Source organism: Felis catus, chromosome A1 (assembly GCF_018350175.1).
Source record: "Felis catus isolate Fca126 chromosome A1, F.catus_Fca126_mat1.0, whole genome shotgun sequence".
NCBI classification, from domain to species: Eukaryota; Metazoa; Chordata; class Mammalia; order Carnivora; family Felidae; genus Felis; species Felis catus.
This window is the reverse complement of record NC_058368.1, coordinates 153117067-153141191: the sequence shown is the minus strand read 5'-3', so window position 1 is coordinate 153141191 and position 24125 is coordinate 153117067. Positions and strand designations below refer to the sequence as shown.

At 39.6% G+C, this 24125-nt stretch overlaps 1 protein-coding gene across 8 annotated transcripts in view; it reads right to left on the bottom strand.

Annotated features, from left to right (window-relative positions):
* ADGRV1 (adhesion G protein-coupled receptor V1) overlaps window positions 1–24125 on the bottom strand; it is a 591098-nt gene that overhangs the window by 82678 nt on the left and 484295 nt on the right. For all 8 annotated transcript variants that reach the window (XM_045033568.1, XM_045033570.1, XM_045033575.1 and 5 more), the window contains one exon: window positions 12864–13021. In XM_045033568.1, the coding sequence (XP_044889503.1) occupies window positions 12864–13021 (158 nt within the window). The remainder of the gene's footprint in view (window positions 1–12863; window positions 13022–24125) is intronic.

Below are 24125 nucleotides of genomic sequence, written 5' to 3'. Positions count from 1 at the left end.
TACAGTTAAGAATTTGGGATTTGGCTGACTAGAGAGACTCAGGTGTATTACAGGATCACCACGTTAACACTGACTGAGGTGGCTCATAGAGCAGGTCAATGGGGAATATAATGTTCTCGAAGCCATAAATAATCCAAGATAAAACAGCCTTGAAAACTGATTTTTATATTCTCTAGTAGAGTTTTATATATGTTTTTGGCAACTGTCTGAATACAAATTTGAGAGAGACACATTAAAAAAAAAAAAGAAATTGTATTTTCATCAGCCAACAGTTAAATGGAAGACTTCAGTCATCCATTAAAAAAAAAAAAAAAAAGAATGTGCTGTTAGATCAAAGCAATAAACATGAATAACTGTTTTATGTAGCTTTCAAAGGAGAAGAAAGAAATGCGTCATTGGTAATTTTTCCAGGATAAATAAAGAAGGATTTGAGGAGAGGGGGAAGTCCTTTAAAAAGAGTGAAGTATGCCAGGAAAATTAAAATTTAAACTTTTTATTTATTTGGAGAAAAACTGCCAAGGAAATATATGGGAAACTCATTTAGCCTATGTATAAAAATTATAAACAATTGGGAAGTTTCACTGATTCTCTGGGTCAAACTGAGGCACGGCAATGCTATGGGTTTGTCAGTAAGAGATGCCAACCACACTAAAGGTCAAAGAGTATGCAATGCATCTAAGCAACAATGCCACTGTGATGCTCTTAGACACGGACCATATGAATACCACACTGACCATATCTTCCAGCGACACCCAGTCTGTTCATGATGTGCATCCAGAGGGAAATTAGTTTCGATGCAATTCCCTCTCTTCCTTGATCACCAAAACTGATGAACTCAGCAAGTGACCTTCCTTGGTCACCAAAACTGATGAACTCAGCAAGTGACAGTGAATTCAGTCGTGTTGTTTAAGTCCGGATTTACCAGGAATCACATCACTTTTAGGCAACAGCACTAGTGAAGTATGGCTGGAGTAAATCAAGAGTTTGTGCGGAGAAGTGGTGGAATTTTCCCTTTTTTAAAAAATATTTTGGAAGTTTATTTATTTTGAGAGAGGGAGAGAGAGCATGATTGGGGGAGGGGGAGGGACAGAGAGAGAGAGAGAGGGAGAGAGAATCCCAGGAAGGCTCCATGTTGTCAGTGCAGAGCCCAACGTGGGGCTCGAACTCACAAACTGTGAGACCATGATGTGAGCGAAACCGAGTCAAAAGTTTAACCCAATGAGCCACCTGGGCGCCTCTGGAATTTTCCTTTTATCCTATAGTCTAAAAATTGCTATTGGATGATTTAAATGATGTGATCAATTTTCACTTTTTAGATTGTTCAGTGCAGAACGGGGACAGATAAGAATTAAGAATATCAGTCTCAAAACAGTTGCAATTGTCTAAGTAAAAGATGATGAGGGATATAACCCAGGTACTATGGACTAAATTATGTCCCTCCAAAAGTTGTATGTTGAAGCCCTAACCCTCAATGTAATGGTATTTGGAGATGAGGACTTTGAGGGGGTAATTAAGTCATGAGGGTAGAACTTTTGTGATGGGGTTAGTGTGCTTGGGAGATGAACTAACTCTCTTTCTTCATGTGAAGACACAGCAAAAAGATGGCCATGGTAAGCCAGGCAGAGGGCTTTCATTAGGAGCAGAATTGGCCAGCACCCAGACTGTGGGACTTTTCAGCCTCTAGAACCATGAAGAATAAATTTCTCTTGGTTAAGCCACATAGTCTATGATATTTTGTTATGGCAGCCTGAGCTAATACACCAGGCATAACCATGAAGAAAAAAAAAGGAGGCATATTTGAAAGACATTTAAAAAAACATGTAGGACAAAGGAGTTACATATCCAACTGTATTCCATATCAATTACATATTGAAAGAGTTGTTATGGTAATAAAAATACCAACATATATTGAATGCTTAATATGTTTCAGAGAGTACACTAAAGACTTTATATGGGGGCACCTGGGTGGCTCAGTCGGGTGAGCATCTGACTTTTGATTTTGGCTCAGGTCATGATCCCAGAATCACGGGATGAAGCCCTGTATCAGGCTCCACGATGAGCTAAGTATAGCGCCTATTTAAGATTCTCTCTCTCTCTCTTCCTCTGCCCCTCTCCTCTGCTCTCATGATCTTTCTCTCTCTCTCAAAATTAAAAAAAAAGGGAGCAGTGTTTCTTGGAAATTAGAAATTGAAGGAACAATCTGCCAGACTAGATCACTTCAAAGTCGTTCCGGGGAATGGAGTCTAATAATTTTATGGGCTTGTGTTTTCTAGGTTTAATTTAATGTTTACATGTTTTTCTCAATGAAACAGTAACAACATTTTTTAAATATTTATTTTTGAGAAAGAGAGAGAGACAGAGACAGAGCACCAGTGAGGGAAGGGAAGAGAGAGACAGAGACACAATCTGAAGCAGGCTCCGGGCTCTGAGCTGTCAGCACAGGGCCCAACACGGGGCTTGAACCCACGAACCGTGAGATCATGACCTGAGCCGAAGTTAGACGCTTAACTGACTGAGCCACCCAGGTACCCCTCAATGAAACATTTTTTAAAGTAATCTCTGCACCCAACGTGTGGCTTGAGCACAGATCCCAAGATCAAGAGTCGTATGCTCTACTCATTGAGCCAGACAGGTGCCTCTCAATGAAACTTTTTTTTTTCCTAAAGATTTTATTTTTAGGTAATCTCTACATCCAATGTGAGGCTTGAATTTACAACCCTGAGATCGAGAGTTGCATTCTCCACTGACTGAGCCAGCCAGGTGCCCTACAATGAAACTTTTGATACCAAAATGGGAAGGGGTGAAATGCTAGCATTAGCAGTAACAGCATCTCTGGAGACCTTGAGAGTTCTAATCGCAACTGCACAATTTAACAGCTTTGTAACTTGGACAGTTTTCTAAGCTTCTCATTTCCTTGTCTGATTGCAGGAATAAGAATACCTGCTTCATAGGATTCTTGTAAAAATTGAGATAATATATACAAAATGCTTAGCTCAGTGTCTAGCATGGTGAGCTTTACTTGGCACTGGTGCTGAGGATGATTATGATCACCAGGGCATAATTCATACCTGCTACTTATATGTAGGTCAGCTCTTACTGTTCCTTCCAACCTTATCTTATCTCTGCTCACTGCTCTCTTCCACCTAGAAAACATATGCAAATTGAACAGTTTGATGCTGAAATAGCCTCAGTAGAGAACTGCCCTTATCCTCCTAGTATTCAAGGAGACTAGGTAAAGGGCAGTTCACTGAGATAAAGATATTAAGAAAACTTGAGTTCTAGAAAGACCCAGCTCTGCTACAAATCATCAGTCCATTTTCTCCTTTGGTTACATGTGCAAATCAAGAGTTCAAACAGAAATTTCAGGTCTCAACTCTATCATTTTATTTTTAACTTTTAAATCTTTATCTATCTATCTATCTATCTATCTATCTATCTATCTATCTATCTAAGAGAGAGAGCCTGTGTGGTGAGAAAGAGGCAGAGGGGATTTTAAGCAGGCTCCACACCCAGTGGGGAGACCCATGTGGGGCTCGATCTCATGACCATGAATTCATGACCATGAGATCACGACCTGAGCTGAAATCAAGTGTCAGATGCTTAACCGACTGAGCTACCCAGGCAGCCCTTTATTTCTTACTTTTTATGCGGATATCCTAAGCCTTAGGAAACTAACTCCTGATGTTATTGTTCTAGTTTTTTAAAAGCATTATCAAAGCCTGCAGAAAACATTCAGTGACTACACATCATCTTTCAGATTCAAAGATTTCTAATTTGAATCCTTGAAGACTGAGGTCATAGATATAAACTACACAGAGAAGGAGCATCCACAATGTTTCTTTAATCTTTTGGATTTTCCCTACCACTACTGGCAAATGTGGGAAGAATGAACTGTGCTCACAAAGCTTTTTCTAGCTCAAATGGAAGAGCTGTTTACTGTGTAGTGAGAAGCTCTGGGGTTTCCCTTAGGTCCCCAGGAACTGTTTTTTTATTTTCTTTTCAGCACTGGACCTGGGAGTAGACTGCAGACAAGCAGCTTACTGCCAAGGATGTGTGAAACCTGTTATATTGGTCATTCTGGATCTTATTTAAGCACATACTGTCACTAGGTAAGACTATTTTTACTTTGCTTTAGTGGAAGTCTTAATTTTGCTTTAGGAAAAAAAAATATATATATATTTTTCACATTTATAAACCATGTATGTTTCCGCAAGCAATAAAATTTGAAGTGACAGTGACATACTTAGAATTCTGATGTGAGGATAATAAAGATACCAGAACCCGAGTGTTTCAGCTATTGATTCCTCCATGATAAACCACTACAAAATCTAGTGGCTTAAAACAGTTCATTATTTCTCACAGTCCTGCAATCTGGGCTGGGCAGTTTTTCTGCTCTCAGGCTGGAAACTACAAGAAGGCATCTTCACTCACATGTCTGGAATCAGAGCCGGGATGCCTGAAACAACTTGCCAAGCATGTCTATTCACATGGCTGCTCTGCAAGACTAGCTTGGGGTTCCTAACGCCATGGTGGTCTCAGAGTAATTGGACTTCTGGTGGCTGACTTCCAAGAGGAAGGAAGCCGAAAGTGCTAGTCTTCTTAAAGGCTAGGCCCATTATGGGACGGCCTCACTGCCATCATATTATACTAGTCCAAGCAAGTCCAAAGCCAGTCCAGATTTAAAGGGAGGGGAAAGGCTCTACTGCTTTATGTGAAGAGTAGCACATATGCAAAGGGAGGGAAATAACTGAGGGCGGCCATCTCTGGAGAATACCATACACAGTGTATTGCATTTACCAGGAGCTCTTTCCTTTTCTTCTTTTTCCTTTGGATTTCATTGGGTTTCTTGAAACTCCTTTTGGAATTTTCAAAATGTCCAGAGAGAAAAAGAAATCACTCAACTTTAGGGTGTATGGGATGATACATTAATTATATCATATAGTAATAACAACCAATTATATATTAATAATAATTTATATATTAATGTAATGAATAGTATATATTAACTATTATATATTGATATGTTATATATTGTTATATATTATATTCATTATAACAACTTTTCAATGATTTTCATAATTGCAATGGAATCTTTATTTATTTTACTACTGTTGTTCACCCTAAGTATGAGGAAATGGAGTTTCAGAAAAAAAAAAAAAATGGAAGCATTCATCCTCAAATATGCTCCCAAGTAGAGAAGTAGTCATTATAGTTCCAGAGATGCCACCCACCTCAGATTTATGCTATCCACAGGTAGCTGGATCAAGCCACCTTTATGTAACATACTGAAACATACGTGGGATTTTTATAAGAAAGGGATTTGTAACCACCTACTTCCTCTTTTTATTCAAATTAATTTTCCTTCCCTGATCCATGAATCATTCTTCACATTGGAATTGGATGATGATTCAGAAAGAACCAGTAAATTCTAATGAGCCTAAAAGGAGAGACAAGCTTATCACTGCCAGAGATCAAAACCAAACCCTAAAATTATAGGCTTTGTTTAAAACGCTGTTTCAGACATTGAAATTTAGTTCAGGGAACATACCTTTTTCCTGACTCATTCTCACTGCACACTCACCCCACTAAAGGGAGGAGGAGGAGGCCAGTGATTCTCATTAGGAGCCACTGACCGTCGAAAATTTGGTTCACAGCGGTCTGGCAGCAAAAGGGCCACAGAATGCCAAGCTGTAAGCACTGCCCCAGACCACACTCAGAAAGGGAAGGGATGGACTGTAGCCGTCTTTGGGAGACTACAGCACAGAGTGTATTGTATTCACTGGCAACCCCTTCTCTGTTCCTCTTTCCTTTAGATTTCCTTGAGTTTATCTGCACTCTGAAATAAAGGGCCATCAGGTGCAAAAAACGCACTCAGAACACAAAGTGTAAAGGGACTGATCCTTAGTAATCATAACCAAATGCAGTAGATTGACCTAAACCTGCTCCAGTTGTCCGATACATCTAATCTGCATAAGAGTGATTAGTTTGGAGAACAGTTCTATAGAATATAGAAGACTCCAGGCCTAAAAAAACGACTGCTGCCAACTCGTTAGGTAGTCAAAGAGGTCTGATGCTGGAGTTAACTTATCACATCTGTTTACCAAACCTAAAACTCTACAGTAAGTAAATAATCACAGCCACCCCATTTACTTGAACACAAAACCCAGCCTGGCTGTAAGGAAACTACAAATTGACCTTTCCTTCTCATAATGCATCTTACTCATTGTTAAAAGTGATTTCAACTCTTGATTCACTACTTGAAAATACATTTCTCATGCTGCTATCTAATATATCTATAAATGCTCATCCAGTTAAAAAACGCAAGGCAAAATGTACCTAAACTATACACCATCAGATCAGAGGTGCTTCGGGAAAAAAGGCTGCTTTCGTAGATGCTTGGAATTGCAGAACCAAGCTGGATATGCTTCAGACTAATTAGAACTGCCTTCCTCCTCAGGCATTAGTGTACATGGGGTGTAAAAAGTGCAGGTTTCTCAGAGAGAAGCAGAGAAGAGTTTGTGTGCTGCTTTTAGAGCTCAGGTTTGCAGCGAGCTTAGCGGCATGTGTTTGCAAGGTAGCATCCGAACTCCTGTGTGGGGCTGGTGCTGCTCATAACAGTACCGAATATGAGAAGCGAAGAAAAGGTGCTCGCTCATTCTCCAGTTTTTCAAAAATACAGACATGGGAACTTTCAAAATGTACTTTATATTTTGCTAATATACTAGACTTCTCAGCATTCTCTCACCTCCCCCCGCCCCGCTTTTTACAATGTGTTTACCTTATGTGTAATTGTGTTCATTTTTTTCAATTCTGAAAAAGTCTCAAGCATTACCTCTTCAAATCTTCTTTTTCTCCATTCCCTATATTCTTGTCTTTTGTGATGTGTTCTCATACCCCTTAGCTTGGTTTTCATATTTTCTCTTTTTCGCACATGACCTCGGTGAATTCCTCAATCCTACCATCAGATGCTAATTCATTCCTCTTCTCTGTTACTCATCTAGGTTTAACTCAAATGTCAAGATATTTCAATATTTCAAAGAGTATATTTTTCATTGCCAAGATTTCTGAAATTATTTCATTTTCATACTTGCCTGTTTTTATATTGTTTATATCTATTTTTGTTTTTCATGTTTAAATGTTTTTAGTGGATATATATTTCTTTATATCAGGGGTCAGCTGTTCAACTTTTTCTGTAAATGGTCAGATATTAAATATGTTAGGGTTTGTAGGCCACACGGTCTCCGTTGCAGCAACATATACTCAACTCTGCATTGTGAGAGCAGCATAGGATCCATGCAAACAAATGGGTGTGGCTCAGTTCCAAACAAAATTTACTTAAAAAACAGGTCACTGTAGCCATTTTGGAAAATTGTTTATTTATTTAAATGTTTATTTATTTTTTAAGAGAGAGAGAAAGAGAGAGGGCACATGCACGCATGCATACGCACATGTGCGAGTGGGGGGGGGCAGAGAGAGAGAAGCTCAAGCAGGCTCTACAGGGTCAGTGCAGAGCCTGAGGGGCTCGATCCCATGAACCATGGGATCATGACCTGAGCCAAAATCAAGAGTTGGATGCTTAACAGACTGAGCTACCCAGGCACCTCCACTTTGGCAAATACTTTGGCAGTTCTTCAAAATGTGAAACAGAGCTGCCATATGACCAAGCAGTTCTACTTCTAGGTATATACTCATGAGGAATGAAAACCTATGTTAATATAAAAACTTGTATATGAATGTCCACAGCAGCGTTCTTAATAGCCCAAAGGTGAAACCAACCCAAATGTCCATCAACCGATGAATGGAAAATGAAAATGTAGTGTATCTATACACTGGCATTTTATTTGTCAAAAAACCAAACCAAAACAAAACAACCAAAAAACTAAGTGGTGCTACATGCTATAACATATATGAACTTTGAAACCATGCTGCTAATGAAGGATGCTAGACACAAAAGACCACATCTTCTATGACCCAGTTACAGGAACTGTCCAGAACAGACACATTTCTAGAGATAGAAGGTAGGGCTCAGGGAAGTGTAGAAAGAGGAATGCCTGCTAATGGATATGGGGTTTCTTTTTGAGGTGATGAAAATGTTCTAAAATTAGATTATGGTGATAGTTACACAACTATATAAATACACTAAAGACCACTGAAATGTAAATTTAAACAGGTGAACTTTTGCAGGTAAATTAGATCTCCATGAAGCTACTAGAGAATAGATGAAATGGGGAAAGGTGAGTGGCCAGTAGGGCCACAGTTTGATGATTCCTGCTCTATATTTTCAGGGATCCTAACTTACTTATCAAACTTATTTATAGCTTATTCTATATGTAAACTTATTTTCTGGCTTAAATTCATCTTTTTGATTGCTGATTTTAAAGGCTATCTGTTGTTTTTTTTCCAATGTCTGAAACATTTATACTTCAGCTAATCTTGAGTAGAAAACATTTGTTCCTTTGCTTACTCTCTTTGTCTGTGTTTTTCTAATGATTTTATGGTTGCCTCCACTCAGCTCTCCTATCCAAGGAGAACTAGTTTTGTGTCTTGGGCCTCCAGCCCCTACAGTGACATGCGGATATGATAGCAATACATTCTGTAAACTCTGGAAAACTGGGCCAGGTACTAGATCAAATGCTTTGTCTGCCTTTTCCTTGGCCTCCCAAATTCCTGTAACCCAAAGCCCAAGTTACTGTGGCAGGTGTTTCATGCAAGTGCTACTGCTCCAGTCTACCTGCCTTGGGTGAAATATTTTAGCTCCTAATTCACTCCCCCATCAGTGGAGATACTCCCACATCCACTGGCTTGTGGACCCAGAAGACCTTGGGTCCATGGCTTCAGCCCAGTTTACTACTTTGTGTTCCTGTTCTATTTCTGACCCAAAGACATGTCCCTTTAAAAAATATTTTCTCTTGTTATATCCTGTCTGTACGTCCCAGGTGAGGGCTTCTATGGAGTAGGGCAGAGGACAATAAATGAATTTACAGTGCCATCCTGACTGGACACTCTTCAGGTCAATGCAAAGGAATTTTAGCCAAAAGATTCAAACAGTATCAAATGCTCCTTGGTTGAGAAGACATTTTCTTTTTCTTCTAGAAATTTCGAATTTGAATTAAGTGGAACGTATTCAAATGGAGGTGGTTACAGTACATTGCAAGTAAAATATAAAAGATCATGCCAGCAGTCAAAGCTGAATGCATATTTTAGGGAATCACAGAAGTCAAGAAAAAAATTACAGTCCCAATGATAATAACTTTCAAAGGGATACCTACAATGAGATCAATGAGGTAAATCCTTTAATTTTTACTTTTGATGATATAACAGATTCCTCTTCTTTTTAATGCTATATTTAGCTTAAAGATCCATACCTAAAAGATTTTATGGTACATTTATGATTATTAATTTATTCATTTAGTCAACAAATATTAACTATGCTCCTGCTATCTACTGAGCAATTTACAAGACTGTGCTGATACAGATAGAGATGAATAATAAATGGTCTTTGCCCTCCAGGAATTCATCATTTATTAAGGAAATCAACCACACACACCAAAAGAAGTCACCATCGCATTCTATGATAAGTGCTATAATGGCTATAGGGACAACGAGCTTTAAAGGCAGAGATGGGGAAAGGAGCAATTCTTATTTGATGTGGTTCTGTGAAGAGGCAACTGCAAAGGCTTCGGAGAAGAGGTAGCATGTTGGGAACTTTTAGAAAAAAATTTTTTTAAGTTTATTCATTTTTGAGAGAGAGAGAGAGAGAGACAGAGAGAATGACAGAGTGTGTGGGGGAGGGGCAGAGAGAGAGGGGGAGAGAGGATCCCAAGAAGGCTCTGCAATGTCACGAACTGTGAGCTATGAAATCACGAACTGTTGAGATCATGACCTGAGCGGAAGTCAGATGCTTAACTGATTACGCCACCCAGGCACCTCAAACTTAGTAGTACCTTCTTGGAAGGGAGGGTCTAGGGGAATTCACTTGTGCTTATCTAGCATACTATTTTTACTGAAATGATGGGTTTATTTTGGACAGTTTTAGGGAGCTAATGAAGATTATGGGAGGATAATAAATGTCTTCCACCTCTCTCTCATCCACATTTTCTCATATTACTTACTAAACACATGGGTTTTGTCAGCTATTGATGAAGAGTGCAGAGCAGAGGTCTCCTTACATGACCAAAGATGACAGTATCAGGTAATTTTAGGAAAGAGAAAATACATGGGATGGTCAGAAGGCAGGATAAATATTAAGTAACTTGGGGATGAAAAGATGGCCTGGTGCGTGGACTCTAGGAACTCCTGTATTGTAGGCTAAAGAGACTGGACTTCTCTCAGGCAACGAGAGAGAACAACAAGTGACTGTAATGCTGGAGTCAGGGAACCTACTTTACAGTTCTGAAATATACACATCTGAGAAGACGAGATAGGGAAGAAAAAGACTACAACTAGTGGCCAGTCAGGAAAATACTGTATGAGTCCAAGTGTGAAATAATGACTATTAGACTGAATTGACATGGGAATAGGGGAATTAGAATTATAATAGTATTTTTATTTGAAAAGCTACAACAGAACAATGCTTCTATTAATATTTCATTGCACGAGAGGTTTCCCTAGTTGAGAAACAAGTATGCTGAAGCTTTTAGCATTATGTTTAATGCTTGAGGGCTATGTTTTTCAGATAATTGGAGTATTATTATCTACTGTATCCATGATGGATCATGTCCAAAAGGTAGTTAGCCATGAAAAAGAATTAACTCATTAGGTGAGGCCCTTATGTTATCACTGTTGAAAACATGCAAACACTAGCACTTTTATATCATATAGAAAACAAAACAAATCTTATCATTTGGGAAAAGAAAACAAACTTTCTGTTCTGGAGAGAATATTAACTTTACTAAAATGAATCCCAAGTTGAAAAAAAGCACAGTTTCTGGATAAATCCTATGCCCCATGAAAAAGTAGGATTTCTACATTGAATACTACTTCTTCTATTAAAAAGTTAAGATTAATCATAACGTTATATAAAATTTCAGCCCACACAATGACTGCATGCTAAATGGGAAAGGGGAGACAAGAGCTGGCTAGAAACAGCTACCCTACAAACTACCTCACAAACTAACATCAAGAAGTTCCTTCTCTTTATATCATGAGGAAATCTTTTCATGTGTTCCCTCATCCATTTCAGGAACTAGAAGTCTCTTCATACATTAGAGGGTCTCCTTTTCTCATCCTGTGACAATTTCTGTTGAGCTGATAATAATGTATTAGATACTATTCAAGGGACTTTGTATGTGGTAATTGCTTAAACTTTGGAAAGCACTTAAAATGTGAAGAATTCCTCTTACTCATTTGGCTTTAGATCTGTAAAAATTCAGAAAAGAGGAGACTTTTTCATTGGCCTAAGAGGGGTCCCCCATCCCCAGATCACAAGATTCTCTCCAATATCCCCATCATTGACACCAATTTAGAGGGAATTTTCTCTATGAAGGTGTATGGTTACTGTTCCTAGTTAAGAAAATTCCTAAGAGACTCTAATCTAACAACAACAACAACAAAAAAGAATCAGGTCATAAAAACCTGTGTTAAGTATGATTCAAAGGGAAAAAATGAGCTGCAGCGAAAGCCAACTTGCGCTGGAAAGACTTGCGCTCTTAAGTAACCAGACATGTGTAGCCAGTTATGAAGCTATCCCATCACATATGTTTTTAAACATCTGTCAGCACAATCAAAACCCCACAAGCAAAATACAGCACTCATGAGCATTAGGGAGGGCTGTCTGTGATGAAGGCTCAGAAGCTGAAAGAAATGAATAGATTTCACAGGTTGAACACAGGCTGTTCTTGCTTGGCTTGAAGAAAGCCCGGGGAAGCAGTTCCCAAGGCTGTGAGGCATTGACTTGAACATGAGTATCTTTTTAAAAAATTTTTAAAAATGTTTATTTAGGGGCGCCTGGGTGGCGCAGTTGGTTAAGCGTCCGACTTCAGCCAGGTCACGATCTCGCGGTCCGTGAGTTCGAGCCCCGCGTCGGGCTCTGGGCTGATGGCTCGGAGCCTGGAGCCTGTTTCCGATTCTGTGTCTCCCTCTCCCTCTGCCCCTCCCCCGTTCATGCTCTGTCTCTCTCTGTCCCAAAAATGAATAAACGTTGAAAAAAAAAATTAAAAAAAAATGTTTATTTATTTTGAGAGAGGGAGAGAGAAAGAGAGCACAAGCAGGGGAGGAACAGAAAGAGTGGGAGAGAGAAAATCCCTAGCAGGTTCCATGCTGCCAGCACAGAGCCCAACGCGGGCGTTGATCTCACAAGCTGTAAGATCATGACCAGAGCTGAAACCAAGAGTTGGTCCCTTAACTGACTGAGCCACCCAAACGCTCCTGGAACATAAGTATCTTTTTTTAACTTTTTTTTTACATTTATATATGTATTTTTGAGACTGACAGGGAGAGAGTGCACAAGTGGGTGGGGCAGAGAGAGGAAGACACAGAATCTGAAGCAGGCTCCGGGCTCTAAGCTGTCAGCACAGAGCTTGATGTAGGGCTCAAACCCACGAACTGTGAGATCATGACCTGAGCTGAAGTCGGACACTTAGCCGACAGTCACTCAGGAGCCCCTTGAACACGAGTATCTTAAGGACAAAACTGGAACCAGCGATAAAACCTATGGCACCCTGAAGAAAGAGACATGTCAGGAAGTGCCAAGAAGCAGGTGAAACTGGAGAGCCATAGCTTAACCTATGGCTTCAGTGCTAGAAGCTGAGTCTAACTTTTCTCCATTTTTTTTTTTTTTGGTAAACATTATTCAGTGACATTTTCCCACCATTAAAAAGTTCCCATCTCAAAAGTACAAAAAGGGAAAAGGGTTCCTTTCAAACCTGCAGCATTTGTTCTTCCTCTGAAGATGTCGTCATATGCTTTCCACTGTGGCTTCACCTGGTAGGCATGGATGAACACCACAAACACTACCACAAGGCACGTTAAAGGAACAAGAGCCCCAGTGAAGAGAGCCGCATAGATGTTTGGGATGAAACACCTGGAGGACAGAAGAGACAAGACAACTCAGACAACTTCAATAAACACGTTTCTAAATTCAGAATGGGTTACATCATCACTTTATACTAGCTCTTTGTATCTAAATGTTGGCAAAAGCAAATTTTTGATTTGCCAAATTGAAGCTTGGTTTGAGTACAGGCTACCCGATTAAATCCAGCCCACTGCTTCACAAAGTAGGTTCTGTGGAATACGCATATCCTGAGGTGCTCAGAAAACTTCAACAAAGGTTATGGCAAAATAAATTTGAGAAACTCACATTCACTTTTCTAGCTCTGTCTTATTGGCCTATGGAGACCAAGGTCTTATTGAGGACCTCATAAAAGAAGGCATTGTTTTTTTGGTTTTGTTTTTAGAAAATTTTAAATGTTTTTATTTATTTTTGAGAGACATAGTGCAAATGGGGGAAGGGCAGAGAAAGAGGGAGACACAGTATCCAAAACAGTCTCCAGGCTCTGAGCTGTCAGCACAGAGCCCAACGTGGGGCTTGGACTCACAGGCTGCAAGATCATGACCTGAGCTGAATGAAGTCAGTGGCCCAATCAACTGAGCCACCCAGGCACCCCAAGGAGGCATTATTTAAACGCAAGTTTGGGGTGCCTGGGTGGCTCAGTCGGTTAAGCGTCCGACTTCAACTCAGGTCACGATCTCGCAGTCCGTGAGTTCGAGCCCTGTGTCGGGCTCTGGGCTTATGGCTCGGAGCCTGGAGCCTGCTTTCGATTCTGTGTTTCCCTCTCTCTCTGTCCCTCCCTCATTCATGCTCTGTCTCAAAAATAAATAAACGTTAAAAAAAATTTAAAAAAAATAAACGCAAGTTTGAGGATTCCTAGGGTTCATTCTGTCATTTCTATAATCTTGTTTTTTGAGTGAATGACAGTTTTGTCATTTCTAAGTTATACATACCTCCAAGAGCCATTAATTCTCTTGAAAATGATGACAACTTTCCACTTAGAAGTTCTACTACACAATTGTATTTATGATTCTGGAGTTTACTTAGATCAATGAGGTCCAAGGTAAGCTTTCACTACTTATTTTGTAACATTGAGATTCCATGGGAAATGGTTTCTGAGATGTACCTGGAAATTTTTTTTAAGTGTAATTATTTTGAGAGAGACAGAGCAAGTGGGGGAGGGGCAGAGAGGGAGGGGGACAGAGGATCCAAAGCAGGCTCCGCACTGACAGCAGAAGTCAGATACTCAACCAATTGAGCCACTTAGGCACCGCTTTAACTGGAAATTTTTACTCATTGGTCATAAAATCCTTTTGCTCTTTACATCAAATCTCTCACAAAAAAATGTCAAAATGGAGGACGGCTAAAAATATGTTCTCAATATCTAAAACTGCGCTTTTGAGGTATTGTAAAGAACATACCTCTTACAACATAATACTGGGGCTTCTGGGTGGCTTAGTTGGTTGAGTGTCCCACTTCGGCTCAGGTCGTTATCTCCCAATTTGTGGGTTTGAGTCCTGCATTGGGCTCACTGCTGTTAGTGAAAGCCCATTTCAGATCTTCTGTCCCCCTCTCTCTCTGCCCCTCCCCTGCTTGTGCTCTCTCTCTCAAAAATAAATAAACCTTTAAAAAAATAATACTATAATACTTTCAATTATAAGAAATCTTAATAGTATGGAGTGCCTCATTTCAAATATCTTTTTCCGACTTCTCCATTTTTAATACATAATATCTACAAACCTAGATTACATATAGCCAAAAATAATGGATTCTCAAGAAAACTCAAAACTCTGAAAAAAACATAAACTAGTCAGAAGGACACCTCAAAATCTAAAGTATAGGAAAATCAGGAGAAACAGCCATTCTTGCAACTGGGAAAAATAGTGCCTCCATTTTATATTTAAAAAGAGATACATTATTAAAGACCTTACTCAGGTATTATTTCTAATTAACATGATCTGGTAAATGTATTCCTTAAGTAAACAAGACACATTTCAAGAGATATTTCAATACACATTCTGCATCTGCAAAGAGATGTCAGAATGATGAATATCCTGGCTTTTAGAATTTAATTTGGACGCACAAAGCCTGAATCATTCCCTGCACACTCATCTTTATGCCACAAGACCTGTGTCTTCCAGGTAAAAGGCGTATGATTAAATACAACAGGCAAACACCAATGGCTTTGATCTTGAATATATTTCTGCACTAAAAATAGTAGTCGTGTTGGCTACTCATTTTACATACATTGGCTTTAAACAATTGTTTTCACCTGAATTATGGATTCACTGCCAGAGACCAGCCTAAAGTTGTTTAGACAAATACAGATACTGACAAAGGAACTCATACAGACTTCACTGCTTTCACTCTACCTTGAAAAATGTCATCATAATTCAACTTCAGTCTGTAAAATGGGGTTACTGAAGCTATTGTGAGCTGCTCGAGCAGAAATAAACATTTTGCACCAAGTGCTATAGCATAGGTTTGACTCTTCAACATCTGCATTTCCCAGCGGCTGACCACATTTGGTTGTCACATCTCTACTTGAAGTGCCTTCTGAAAAACTCGCCTTTCCTTTAGAAGACAACCTTTGAAACCAGAACCCCAAAGAATGGCACACTATCCTGGTTAAAAGAGGCAGAGTGGACCCCTACGAAGTTATAAGACACTAGGCAAGTCTGCAGTGGGTCTTGGGCAGAGAAGGGAATTCTCTATGCACCACAGCTCTTAAAAATCTCCTTTGCAATTCTCCCTGCTTGTATGATGCCTTGGCCAAGCTGGCCTGTTCTTTCAGAAAAGGGGGCAGGAAAATTAACCAATGCTGAAGTGACCCAATTGCTCCATATTCTTCAGAGGCACACAAATCATGGCCTCTCATGAGTGCTGGGCTGCTGAGAGCGCCCTAAGTTTGTCTTCCGCATGGGCAAAATGGGGCCAGATCATTGATGAGGAGGGCTTTGGCTCCACAGCATGCCTAGTCCTGTCGCAGCACTTCCTGCCTTCTTGGCTACTTCGGCACCGCTGGACTGCACGGCCCTGCCTGTGCCCACTTCTGTGTAGCTGTGACTCCATGTTGGTCTCTCCCCAACAATCTGCCTTATGTACATATCACCTTTCTTTGGGTCTAGGGAGCCAGACATCTCTTCTATAACGCTATCAAATGAGACACTTGCAAATGAGATAGGGCTAAAAAGGTAAGCCACTAGTGCAGACAGCAGTCAGGGACTCCACACTTCTGTGACCCTGTCCATGGAAGTAGGTGGAACGAGCTATGTCATTCCACATTTTCAAAAAGGGATTTCTAGTGCTATAGAATAAAGCTTCTGACATATAATGCAAAGTGCCTAAGATGGGGGCACCTGGGTGGCTCAGTCAGTTAAGCGTCTGACTTCAGCTCAGGTCATGATCTCGCTATTTGTGGGTTCGAGCCCTGCATTGGGCTCTGTGCAGACAACTCAGAGCCTGGAGCCTATTTCAGATTCTGTGTCTTCCTTTCTCTCTCTGCCCCTCCCCTGCTTTCTCTCTCTCTCTCTCAAGAATAAACATTGAAAAAAAAATTTTTTTTAAAAAAGTGCCTAAGATAAATGAAGTATATTCTGCCCTTAAAACAACAGCAACAACAAATGAACCTCACCTACCCAAATTTCTTTCAGTCCAATCGATTAAGAGATACAGTATATCCAGGTAGTTTGAGGATTACACTACATGAGAGTGATATGCAGAGTTAGGAAACAGTGAATACCATGTTAGAAATAGTTTCTGAAAGGAGGCTGGGAACAAATTCTTGGGAAAACTGAATGTAACGTAAGTAATGAGACTGAGAGCCAGGCACACACGAGAGCTGTGGAAGCAGCTGATTAGTGCCCTGGCAGCTACTGCTTCAAGAGCAGATCTGGCAGTCACCAGAAAATGAGACAAAGGCCATGTGGATCTGTTGTCTTTAAAACGGTAAGGAAAATGTGTTCCTTGTAATTACTGCCTCACCCTGCTTCAAAGTATTCTGGCAACCCTTCTCTCTTTTGGTGTGGAATACTCTTCTGGATTCTTGCAATCACATGACTCACTTTGGCTGTTCATTCCCTTTTAAACTTCCATGGGTAAATTTCCTTTCTTATTATAACCCACAGACAATCTAATTGACTTCAAAATCTAGTCAGCGCTTCACCCTTTATTGTATTTTCAGCCAGATGAAACAAGCAGATGCTATTTCATTATCTTCAGTTTTTCCCTTCTGGTCTGCTCTTAGAACATTCACGATGCTTTATGTCACTATCTCATTTAGGAAGATTATTACCTCCCCTAGATAGCACTTTGTACCTCTTGAAGTGTTTTCACTTGCATTACCCAACTTGATGTAAAAAAAAAAAAAATATATATATATATATGTATATATACATATATGTTTATATTTGTATATATATGTTTATATTTATATATGTTTATATATGTATATATATTTTGCACACACACACACACACACACATATATATATATATATATATATATATATATATATATATATATATATGGCCTGGGGTATTTCAGTTTCTTTTTTCCTGTATGAAATCAACATGAGAAGGAACTCAGAAGCAAAGGAGTCCAGGAGAGATGTAAGCTCCAAGTAAAACTGCTAAAAATACTGGGAGGGATGCTGGGAACTTCTTGTATGTGAGGCTGTGATTTGAGTTCATTTAAATTGTATTTTAAACAACAAGTTGACCTTGGTATACTGGAGGACATCAAGAAATCCAGGGAGCTGCTATCTGGGTTACATCTGGGTCACATAGGTAATGAAAAAAGAACTAGGTAATGGAAGAATAATATCGCTGATACTTGAACAATGCAGGCATTAGAGGCACTGACCCCCTGTTCCAGTCAAAAATCCATGTATAACTATTGACTCCCCCAAAACGTACCTACTGACAGCCTACTGCTGACTGGAAGCCTTACTGATAGCATAAACAGCAACTGACACACATTTCGTATGTTGTATGTATTCTATATTGTACTGTTTGAATAAAGTAAGCTCTTAGAGAAAAGAAAACCATAAGGAAGAGAAAATCAAAAGGAAGAGAAAATACTTTTACAGTATATACTGTGCTTATTTTAAAAAGTGGCATATGAGGGGACCCGTGCTTTTCAAACTGTGTTGTTCAAGGGTCAACTCTAAATGTTTGTTTCTAAGGTCTTCTTTGTAAGTACTTCTTCTCAGTAAGATGCTGGTAACACTTATGATTCAGAGGCTCATGTGCCAACCTCTCACAAGGTAAGTCTCCTGAAGACTTCTTTAACAGTTGCAACTATATCAACAGCTACATTTGTTGCCCTGACCAACTTTTTCTTCATGGAAGCTCATGGTGATACTCTACTTTATGTGGGGATAAAGAAGATGGTCTGTCAGTTTTATTCTAGAAATTGATTGAGTGTATGATGAATGAAAAACTGTTCATTTATTGCAAGCTGGTTTCTATTTTGAGTGGGAAGTACAATATATCTGTTTATTGGCCTTAGTTGAAGAATACAGATGTTATTCATTATGTGGATGCTTATCATTTATAAATAAGATCTAAGCCAATACTTGTGATTTCAATATTCCTTTCACTGCATATCCCATTTACTTTCTTTCCAAAGATGATATTATTTAACACATTTTTTATTCACTTGTGAATTTATGTATATATGCATGTAAATTTGTGTATACGTATGTATTTTCTGTCCCATCCAACATGGCAAGAGAGGTATAGAGAAACACTTTAAGCACATTAATTTTTTGACATCAGAGTGAAGGGAAAAATAACAGTTTGGGTTTAACCAGCTGCAGTGTAGAAAAACATGTTTCTTTTTCTTTCTATCTTCCTATGGTAGTGCCTAGAGCAGTTTTGTACCAAGGGAAATCTACTGAATTCTTAAAATGCATGTTCCTTGAAGTTTAAACTTTAAACAAGAACAATATTAAGATTAAACTGCAGATAAGTCCTACAAAGTGAAATCGCACATTAGGGTAATATATGGACTTGGAGAGAAAAGGGAGGGACAAAGTATTTTCCTAGAGTGAATTAGCTGGATAATAAAAACTATCTTAAATATTACTGCTATTATTCTTAATTCCACCATCATTACTCATAAAACAGGAGTGATCATTTATTAAGTGACGACATTTATTATATACATTATCACACATAAACATCCCAATAACTCCACTAACCTCACTGTATGTATAGAAAAATGACTTCTAAATTACAGAAGGTCAAATTGCTAGCAGCATAAACAGGCTCATTTACCTTAACTGCTACCCCTACAATTCTAAAATCATTTCCACAATTCCAGTAAAAATATATTAGAGTTAGTGGTAAACACACCAGTGTTTTCCTTGAGGACAGGAACTGTAATATTCTCCTTATATTTCGCCTTAAGAAATGTTTATTGCATAATCAGATCCTAAAGAAATGTTTATTGATGTAACTGATTTTTAGCACTTTTTTTTTGCCCTCTGTTAGATTAACATTTATTTTAAATTCAGTAAATAAATATTTATTTTTTTTTCAATATATGAAATTTATTGTCAAAATGGTTTCCAAACAACACCCAGTGTTCATCCCAAAAGGTGCCCTCCTCAATACCCATCACCCACCCTCCCCTCCCTCCCACCCCCCATCAACCCTCAGTTTGTTCTCAGTTTTTAAGAGTCTCTTATGCTTTGGCTCTCTCCCACTCTAACCTCTATTTTTTTTTTCCCTTCCCCTCCCTCATGGGTTTCTGTTAAGTTTCTCAGGATCCACATAAGAGTGAAACCATATGGTATCTGTCTTTCTCTGTATGGCTTATTTCACTTAGCATCACACTCTCCAGTTCCATCCACGTTGCTACAAAGGGCCATATTTCATTCTTTCTCATTGCCCTGTGGTACTCCATTGTGTATATAAGCCACAATTTCTTTATCCATTTATCAGTTGATGGACATTTAGGCTCTTTCCATAATTTGGCTATTGTTGAGAGTGCTGCTATAAACATTGGGGTACAAGTGGCCCTATGCATCAGTACTCCTGTATCCCTTGGGTAAATTCTTAGCAGTAGCACTTTTTTTTTTTAAAAAAACACTCACTTAAAAAAAAAAAAGTAGGCATAGAAAACCCTGCATTTCATGTGTGCCTAGTTCAATGACCCAAGCAACATTTGAATTACGTCACATACGAGGCACACTGCTGAACATGGAAGAGCATACAAAGACACCTGGGCATAGTGCTTCCTATACAGAAGGCTGCATTTATAGTAAGGACACAGCACTTCACAATCTAGCCTTCTACTGCAAGTATCATTCTTTTAACAGCATGGGCAGCAGCATGACCCAGGAGCTTGTTAAAAATGCAGAGTCTCAAACCCGATGACAGCTCCCAAGGCAACTGCATTTTAACAAGATCCCCAGGTGTTTCATGTGCACATTGAAAGTTAGAGAAGCACTCCTGTAGCACACTAGTGGAACATAAAGTAGCTGAATGTAATTAACAATTTAACTAATCTTTACATCTCTTTGGCAGCCAAGCCAAGGGCCTATGTAATCCCAAGGAGAATCATTCTCAGAGATTTCGTAGTACAGGTGGTCACAGTAGCCTGAAGAGCCAAACAGAAAGAAAAGTGGCAGGAAGCAAAAAAAGAGAAACAGATATCTGTCACATGTAGAAGCCTGGGATTAGCAACATGAGCTTTCTGACTGTAGAAGAGCAGAGAGCTAGCAAATAACATGAGAACGGACACAACACATCTGCAGACTGGTAGTGTGAAATGAGATGGGAGTATCAGAGCTGAGGTGGGTGTAGATGGGAGGTTAGATATTTAGTCCTGCTGCATCTGAAAAACCCAGGAAGGAATAAAGTTTGTGAGTGTAAGTGCAATAGACAGGCTCTGCAACTGCCCACGTTGCTCAAGCCTTCCTGAAAAGGTGAGCCCATGTGCCATGTACCTCTATCCCCACACCCCAGCCACAGATGACTAGCTTTGGGATGGATACCTGATCCAAAGACAGTCATTCCTCTGGCTTGCCCTTGACTTATAACTTGGTGCCTCTGCTCTAAAAGTTGAGCTGAGCCAATCAACTTTCTGCTCTTAAGAATCTGACATGGCGGGGGGGGGGGGGGGGCACCTAGATGGCTCAGTCGGTTAAGCAACTGATTCCTGATTTCAGCTCAGCTCATGATCTTATGGTTCATGGGTTCAAGCCCCAAATCAGGCTCTGCGCTGGCAGCACGGAGCCTGCTTGAAATTCTCTTTCTCCCTCTCTCTGCCCCTCCCCCAATGCACATGCATGCAAGTGTTCTCTCTCTCTCAAAATAAATAAATACTTGAAAAAACAAAAAGAATTTGACATGGATAGGTGCCAGATAGTGGTGGACATTAGAGTCAATGTACATTCAGGGAAAACATCCACACTGGAGTAAATATACAATGAATATACAGAAAAAATGGACAAAGGGAGAGAAGGAAGGAGTGGATGAGCATTGAGATACTCACAAGAAGATGTGGGAGACTCTGTGGTCCCTAAAAAATGAAAAGTGTGGTTTTGGTTTTCAGCACTCTAATTCCAGGTTCTCTGAGGTCCAACTATATCTCATTGTCTACTTCTGAATGTCCATGAGAATGCCCGAGACTGTCTATAACTCCACTCCCTTTACTCCAAGTAGCTTTAGTAGGTTTTACATGCAACTATAATGGCCACAGTTAAAACACAGCTGGTGAGTGAGTGCTAGAGAAAGAGGGAGCGAACACACACTGTTGTTTGAAACAACACTGCTCCTGAAGATGGAGTAGGAGATCACTGTCATGTCTACTAGTTTTAGAGCTCAGTCTACACCATGGTGGTGAGTGTTGCTATCTAACTCAATTCCTTGACAACTGCCTTCTAAGAAGTCCAAGGACCAAACTATAAGAATCAGTCTCACCTTTCAGTGTGTAAACTGTATCTACTTAAAAAAAGATTGAGCAAAGAAAAACATGCACATACTACAGCAATATTGTTTCATGTACTTCAAACAGAGCAGATATTTAAATTCATCAAATAATAAGCTGCCTGAAATCTTGAAGGTCAGATATATAAACCAAAAGATAGCTTTGTATCGTATATAATTAGCTCTTGCTGAATGAGACAGTTGCCCACATCCCTAGCTCATTAAAAAGGTAATATATATATATATATATATATATTTTAATTTTTTTTCAACATTTATTTATTTTTGGGACAGAGAGAGACAGAGCATGAACGGGGGAGGGGCAGAGAGAGAGGGAGACACAGAATCGGAAACAGGCTCCAGGCTCCGAGCCATCAGCCCAGAGCCTGACGCGGGGCTCGAACTCACGGACCGCGAGATCGTGACCTGGCTGAAGTCGGACGCTCAACCGACTGCGCCACCCAGGCGCCCCAAAAAGGTAAAATATATTTTTTACACATAAATTCCAAAGATGAACATTGGACTCAAAGTATTAACAAAGACTAGAGAAAGTTGAAAAAAAAATTCTGAAAATCATGATTTCCAAAATGACCTTTTTTCTTTTTCCAAGAAACTCAAGTCCAAACAGTCTGTTCTCTGAACAACGATAATGCTGCAATCACCCTATTGGACAGTGCTTGGGAACTTTGCTCCAGGTAGGTTCCAGTGAATCAAGCCCCTTCAGAATTTAATGAGGTCAGGCTGACTTGTTATTTTTTACATGTACTAATGCTCTATGTTCTCATAAAACAAAATTGTTTGGTACTAGAAAATGTCATTGTCCTACAGCATTCAAGGTATCCTGCCCTTACCTATTACTCAGTCTCTGCATGGATGGCTAAATCAATTCTGACTAATCGTATCACCTTCTTGTATCAGAAGATGGTAAAATGATACGTTTTCCTAAGTTTAAAAAAGTCTTATAGAGGTGACCATGGGAATACAAGATTAACGTCCAAAAAATATCTGTCTTTTTGTATCCCCCAACCCTCATTTTACTTCATGATTGCACCTGTGGACAGAGATCCTTGTAGTATAGCCTTTAGCAGGAAAGCAGCCTCAGGTACAGCTAATCCCGCATCACACAGGCAGGAGGCAGTACTTTCCATCTTAGGTTAATATTGCAAATGTAGTTTTTTTGTGCTTTAAATCTGAGATTTCAATAAGCTCAAAGCATTTAGGAATAGCTTAGAGGATACTGGGGGTGTGTGTCATGTTATCACAAATATTACTTCCTTTTCCTGATGAAGACTTTGTAGAATTTGAGGTGTTCTTTCCCCAAATACTCTTACAATACCCTCGTATATGTTTCATTGGAGTCTATGAAAAATATGAGAAAGGTAGAAATGTGATGATATAGATTTTTAAAAACTTTTTAATGTTTATTTCTGAGATACACACACACAGAGCATGAACAGGGAGGGGCAGAGAGAGAGAGAGGGAGACACAGAATACAAAGCAGGCTCCAGGCTCTGAGCTGTTAGCACAGAGCCCAACACCAGGCTCCAACCCATGAACCATGAGATCAAGACCTGAGCCAAAGTCAGATGGTTAACTGATGGAGCCACACAGGTGCCCCTGAAATGTGATATTGATATTTTAAGGATCAACAAATTCTGACAGCAATGGGGGAGATTTCTCCAAAAAGCAAAAATCACTGGGTAGAAGGATAATCCAACTTAAGAAAAAATTGTTTAATGTTTATTTATTTTTGGCAGAGAGAGAGCATGAGTAGGGGAGGGGCAGAGAGATAGGGAGACAGGGAATCTGAAGCAGACTCTGAGCTGTCAGTGCAAAGCCTGACATGGGGCTTGAACCTGCGAGCTCGAGCCACAGGGGCTCAAACCCCTGTGAGATCATGAACCTGAGCCAAAGTCAGACATTCAACCCACTGAGCCACCCAGACACCCCAGGATAATCTAGCCTTTAATCAATCACATTTTACTGATCGGTAGCCACATTACATTGCTTTGGGGATCAGGTCCACAGATTCCACTGACTTTATGTGAAAGTTGCAAACACTCCAAGAGAAAACTTCTAGAGTACTCCCTTGCAGAAGTGAGTGTTCAATGATACCAATATCATGTATTACCTACAGTCACATTAACATTTATAGCACACTGCAATAACTAATAATGTTCCTAAATGTTGACGTCAAA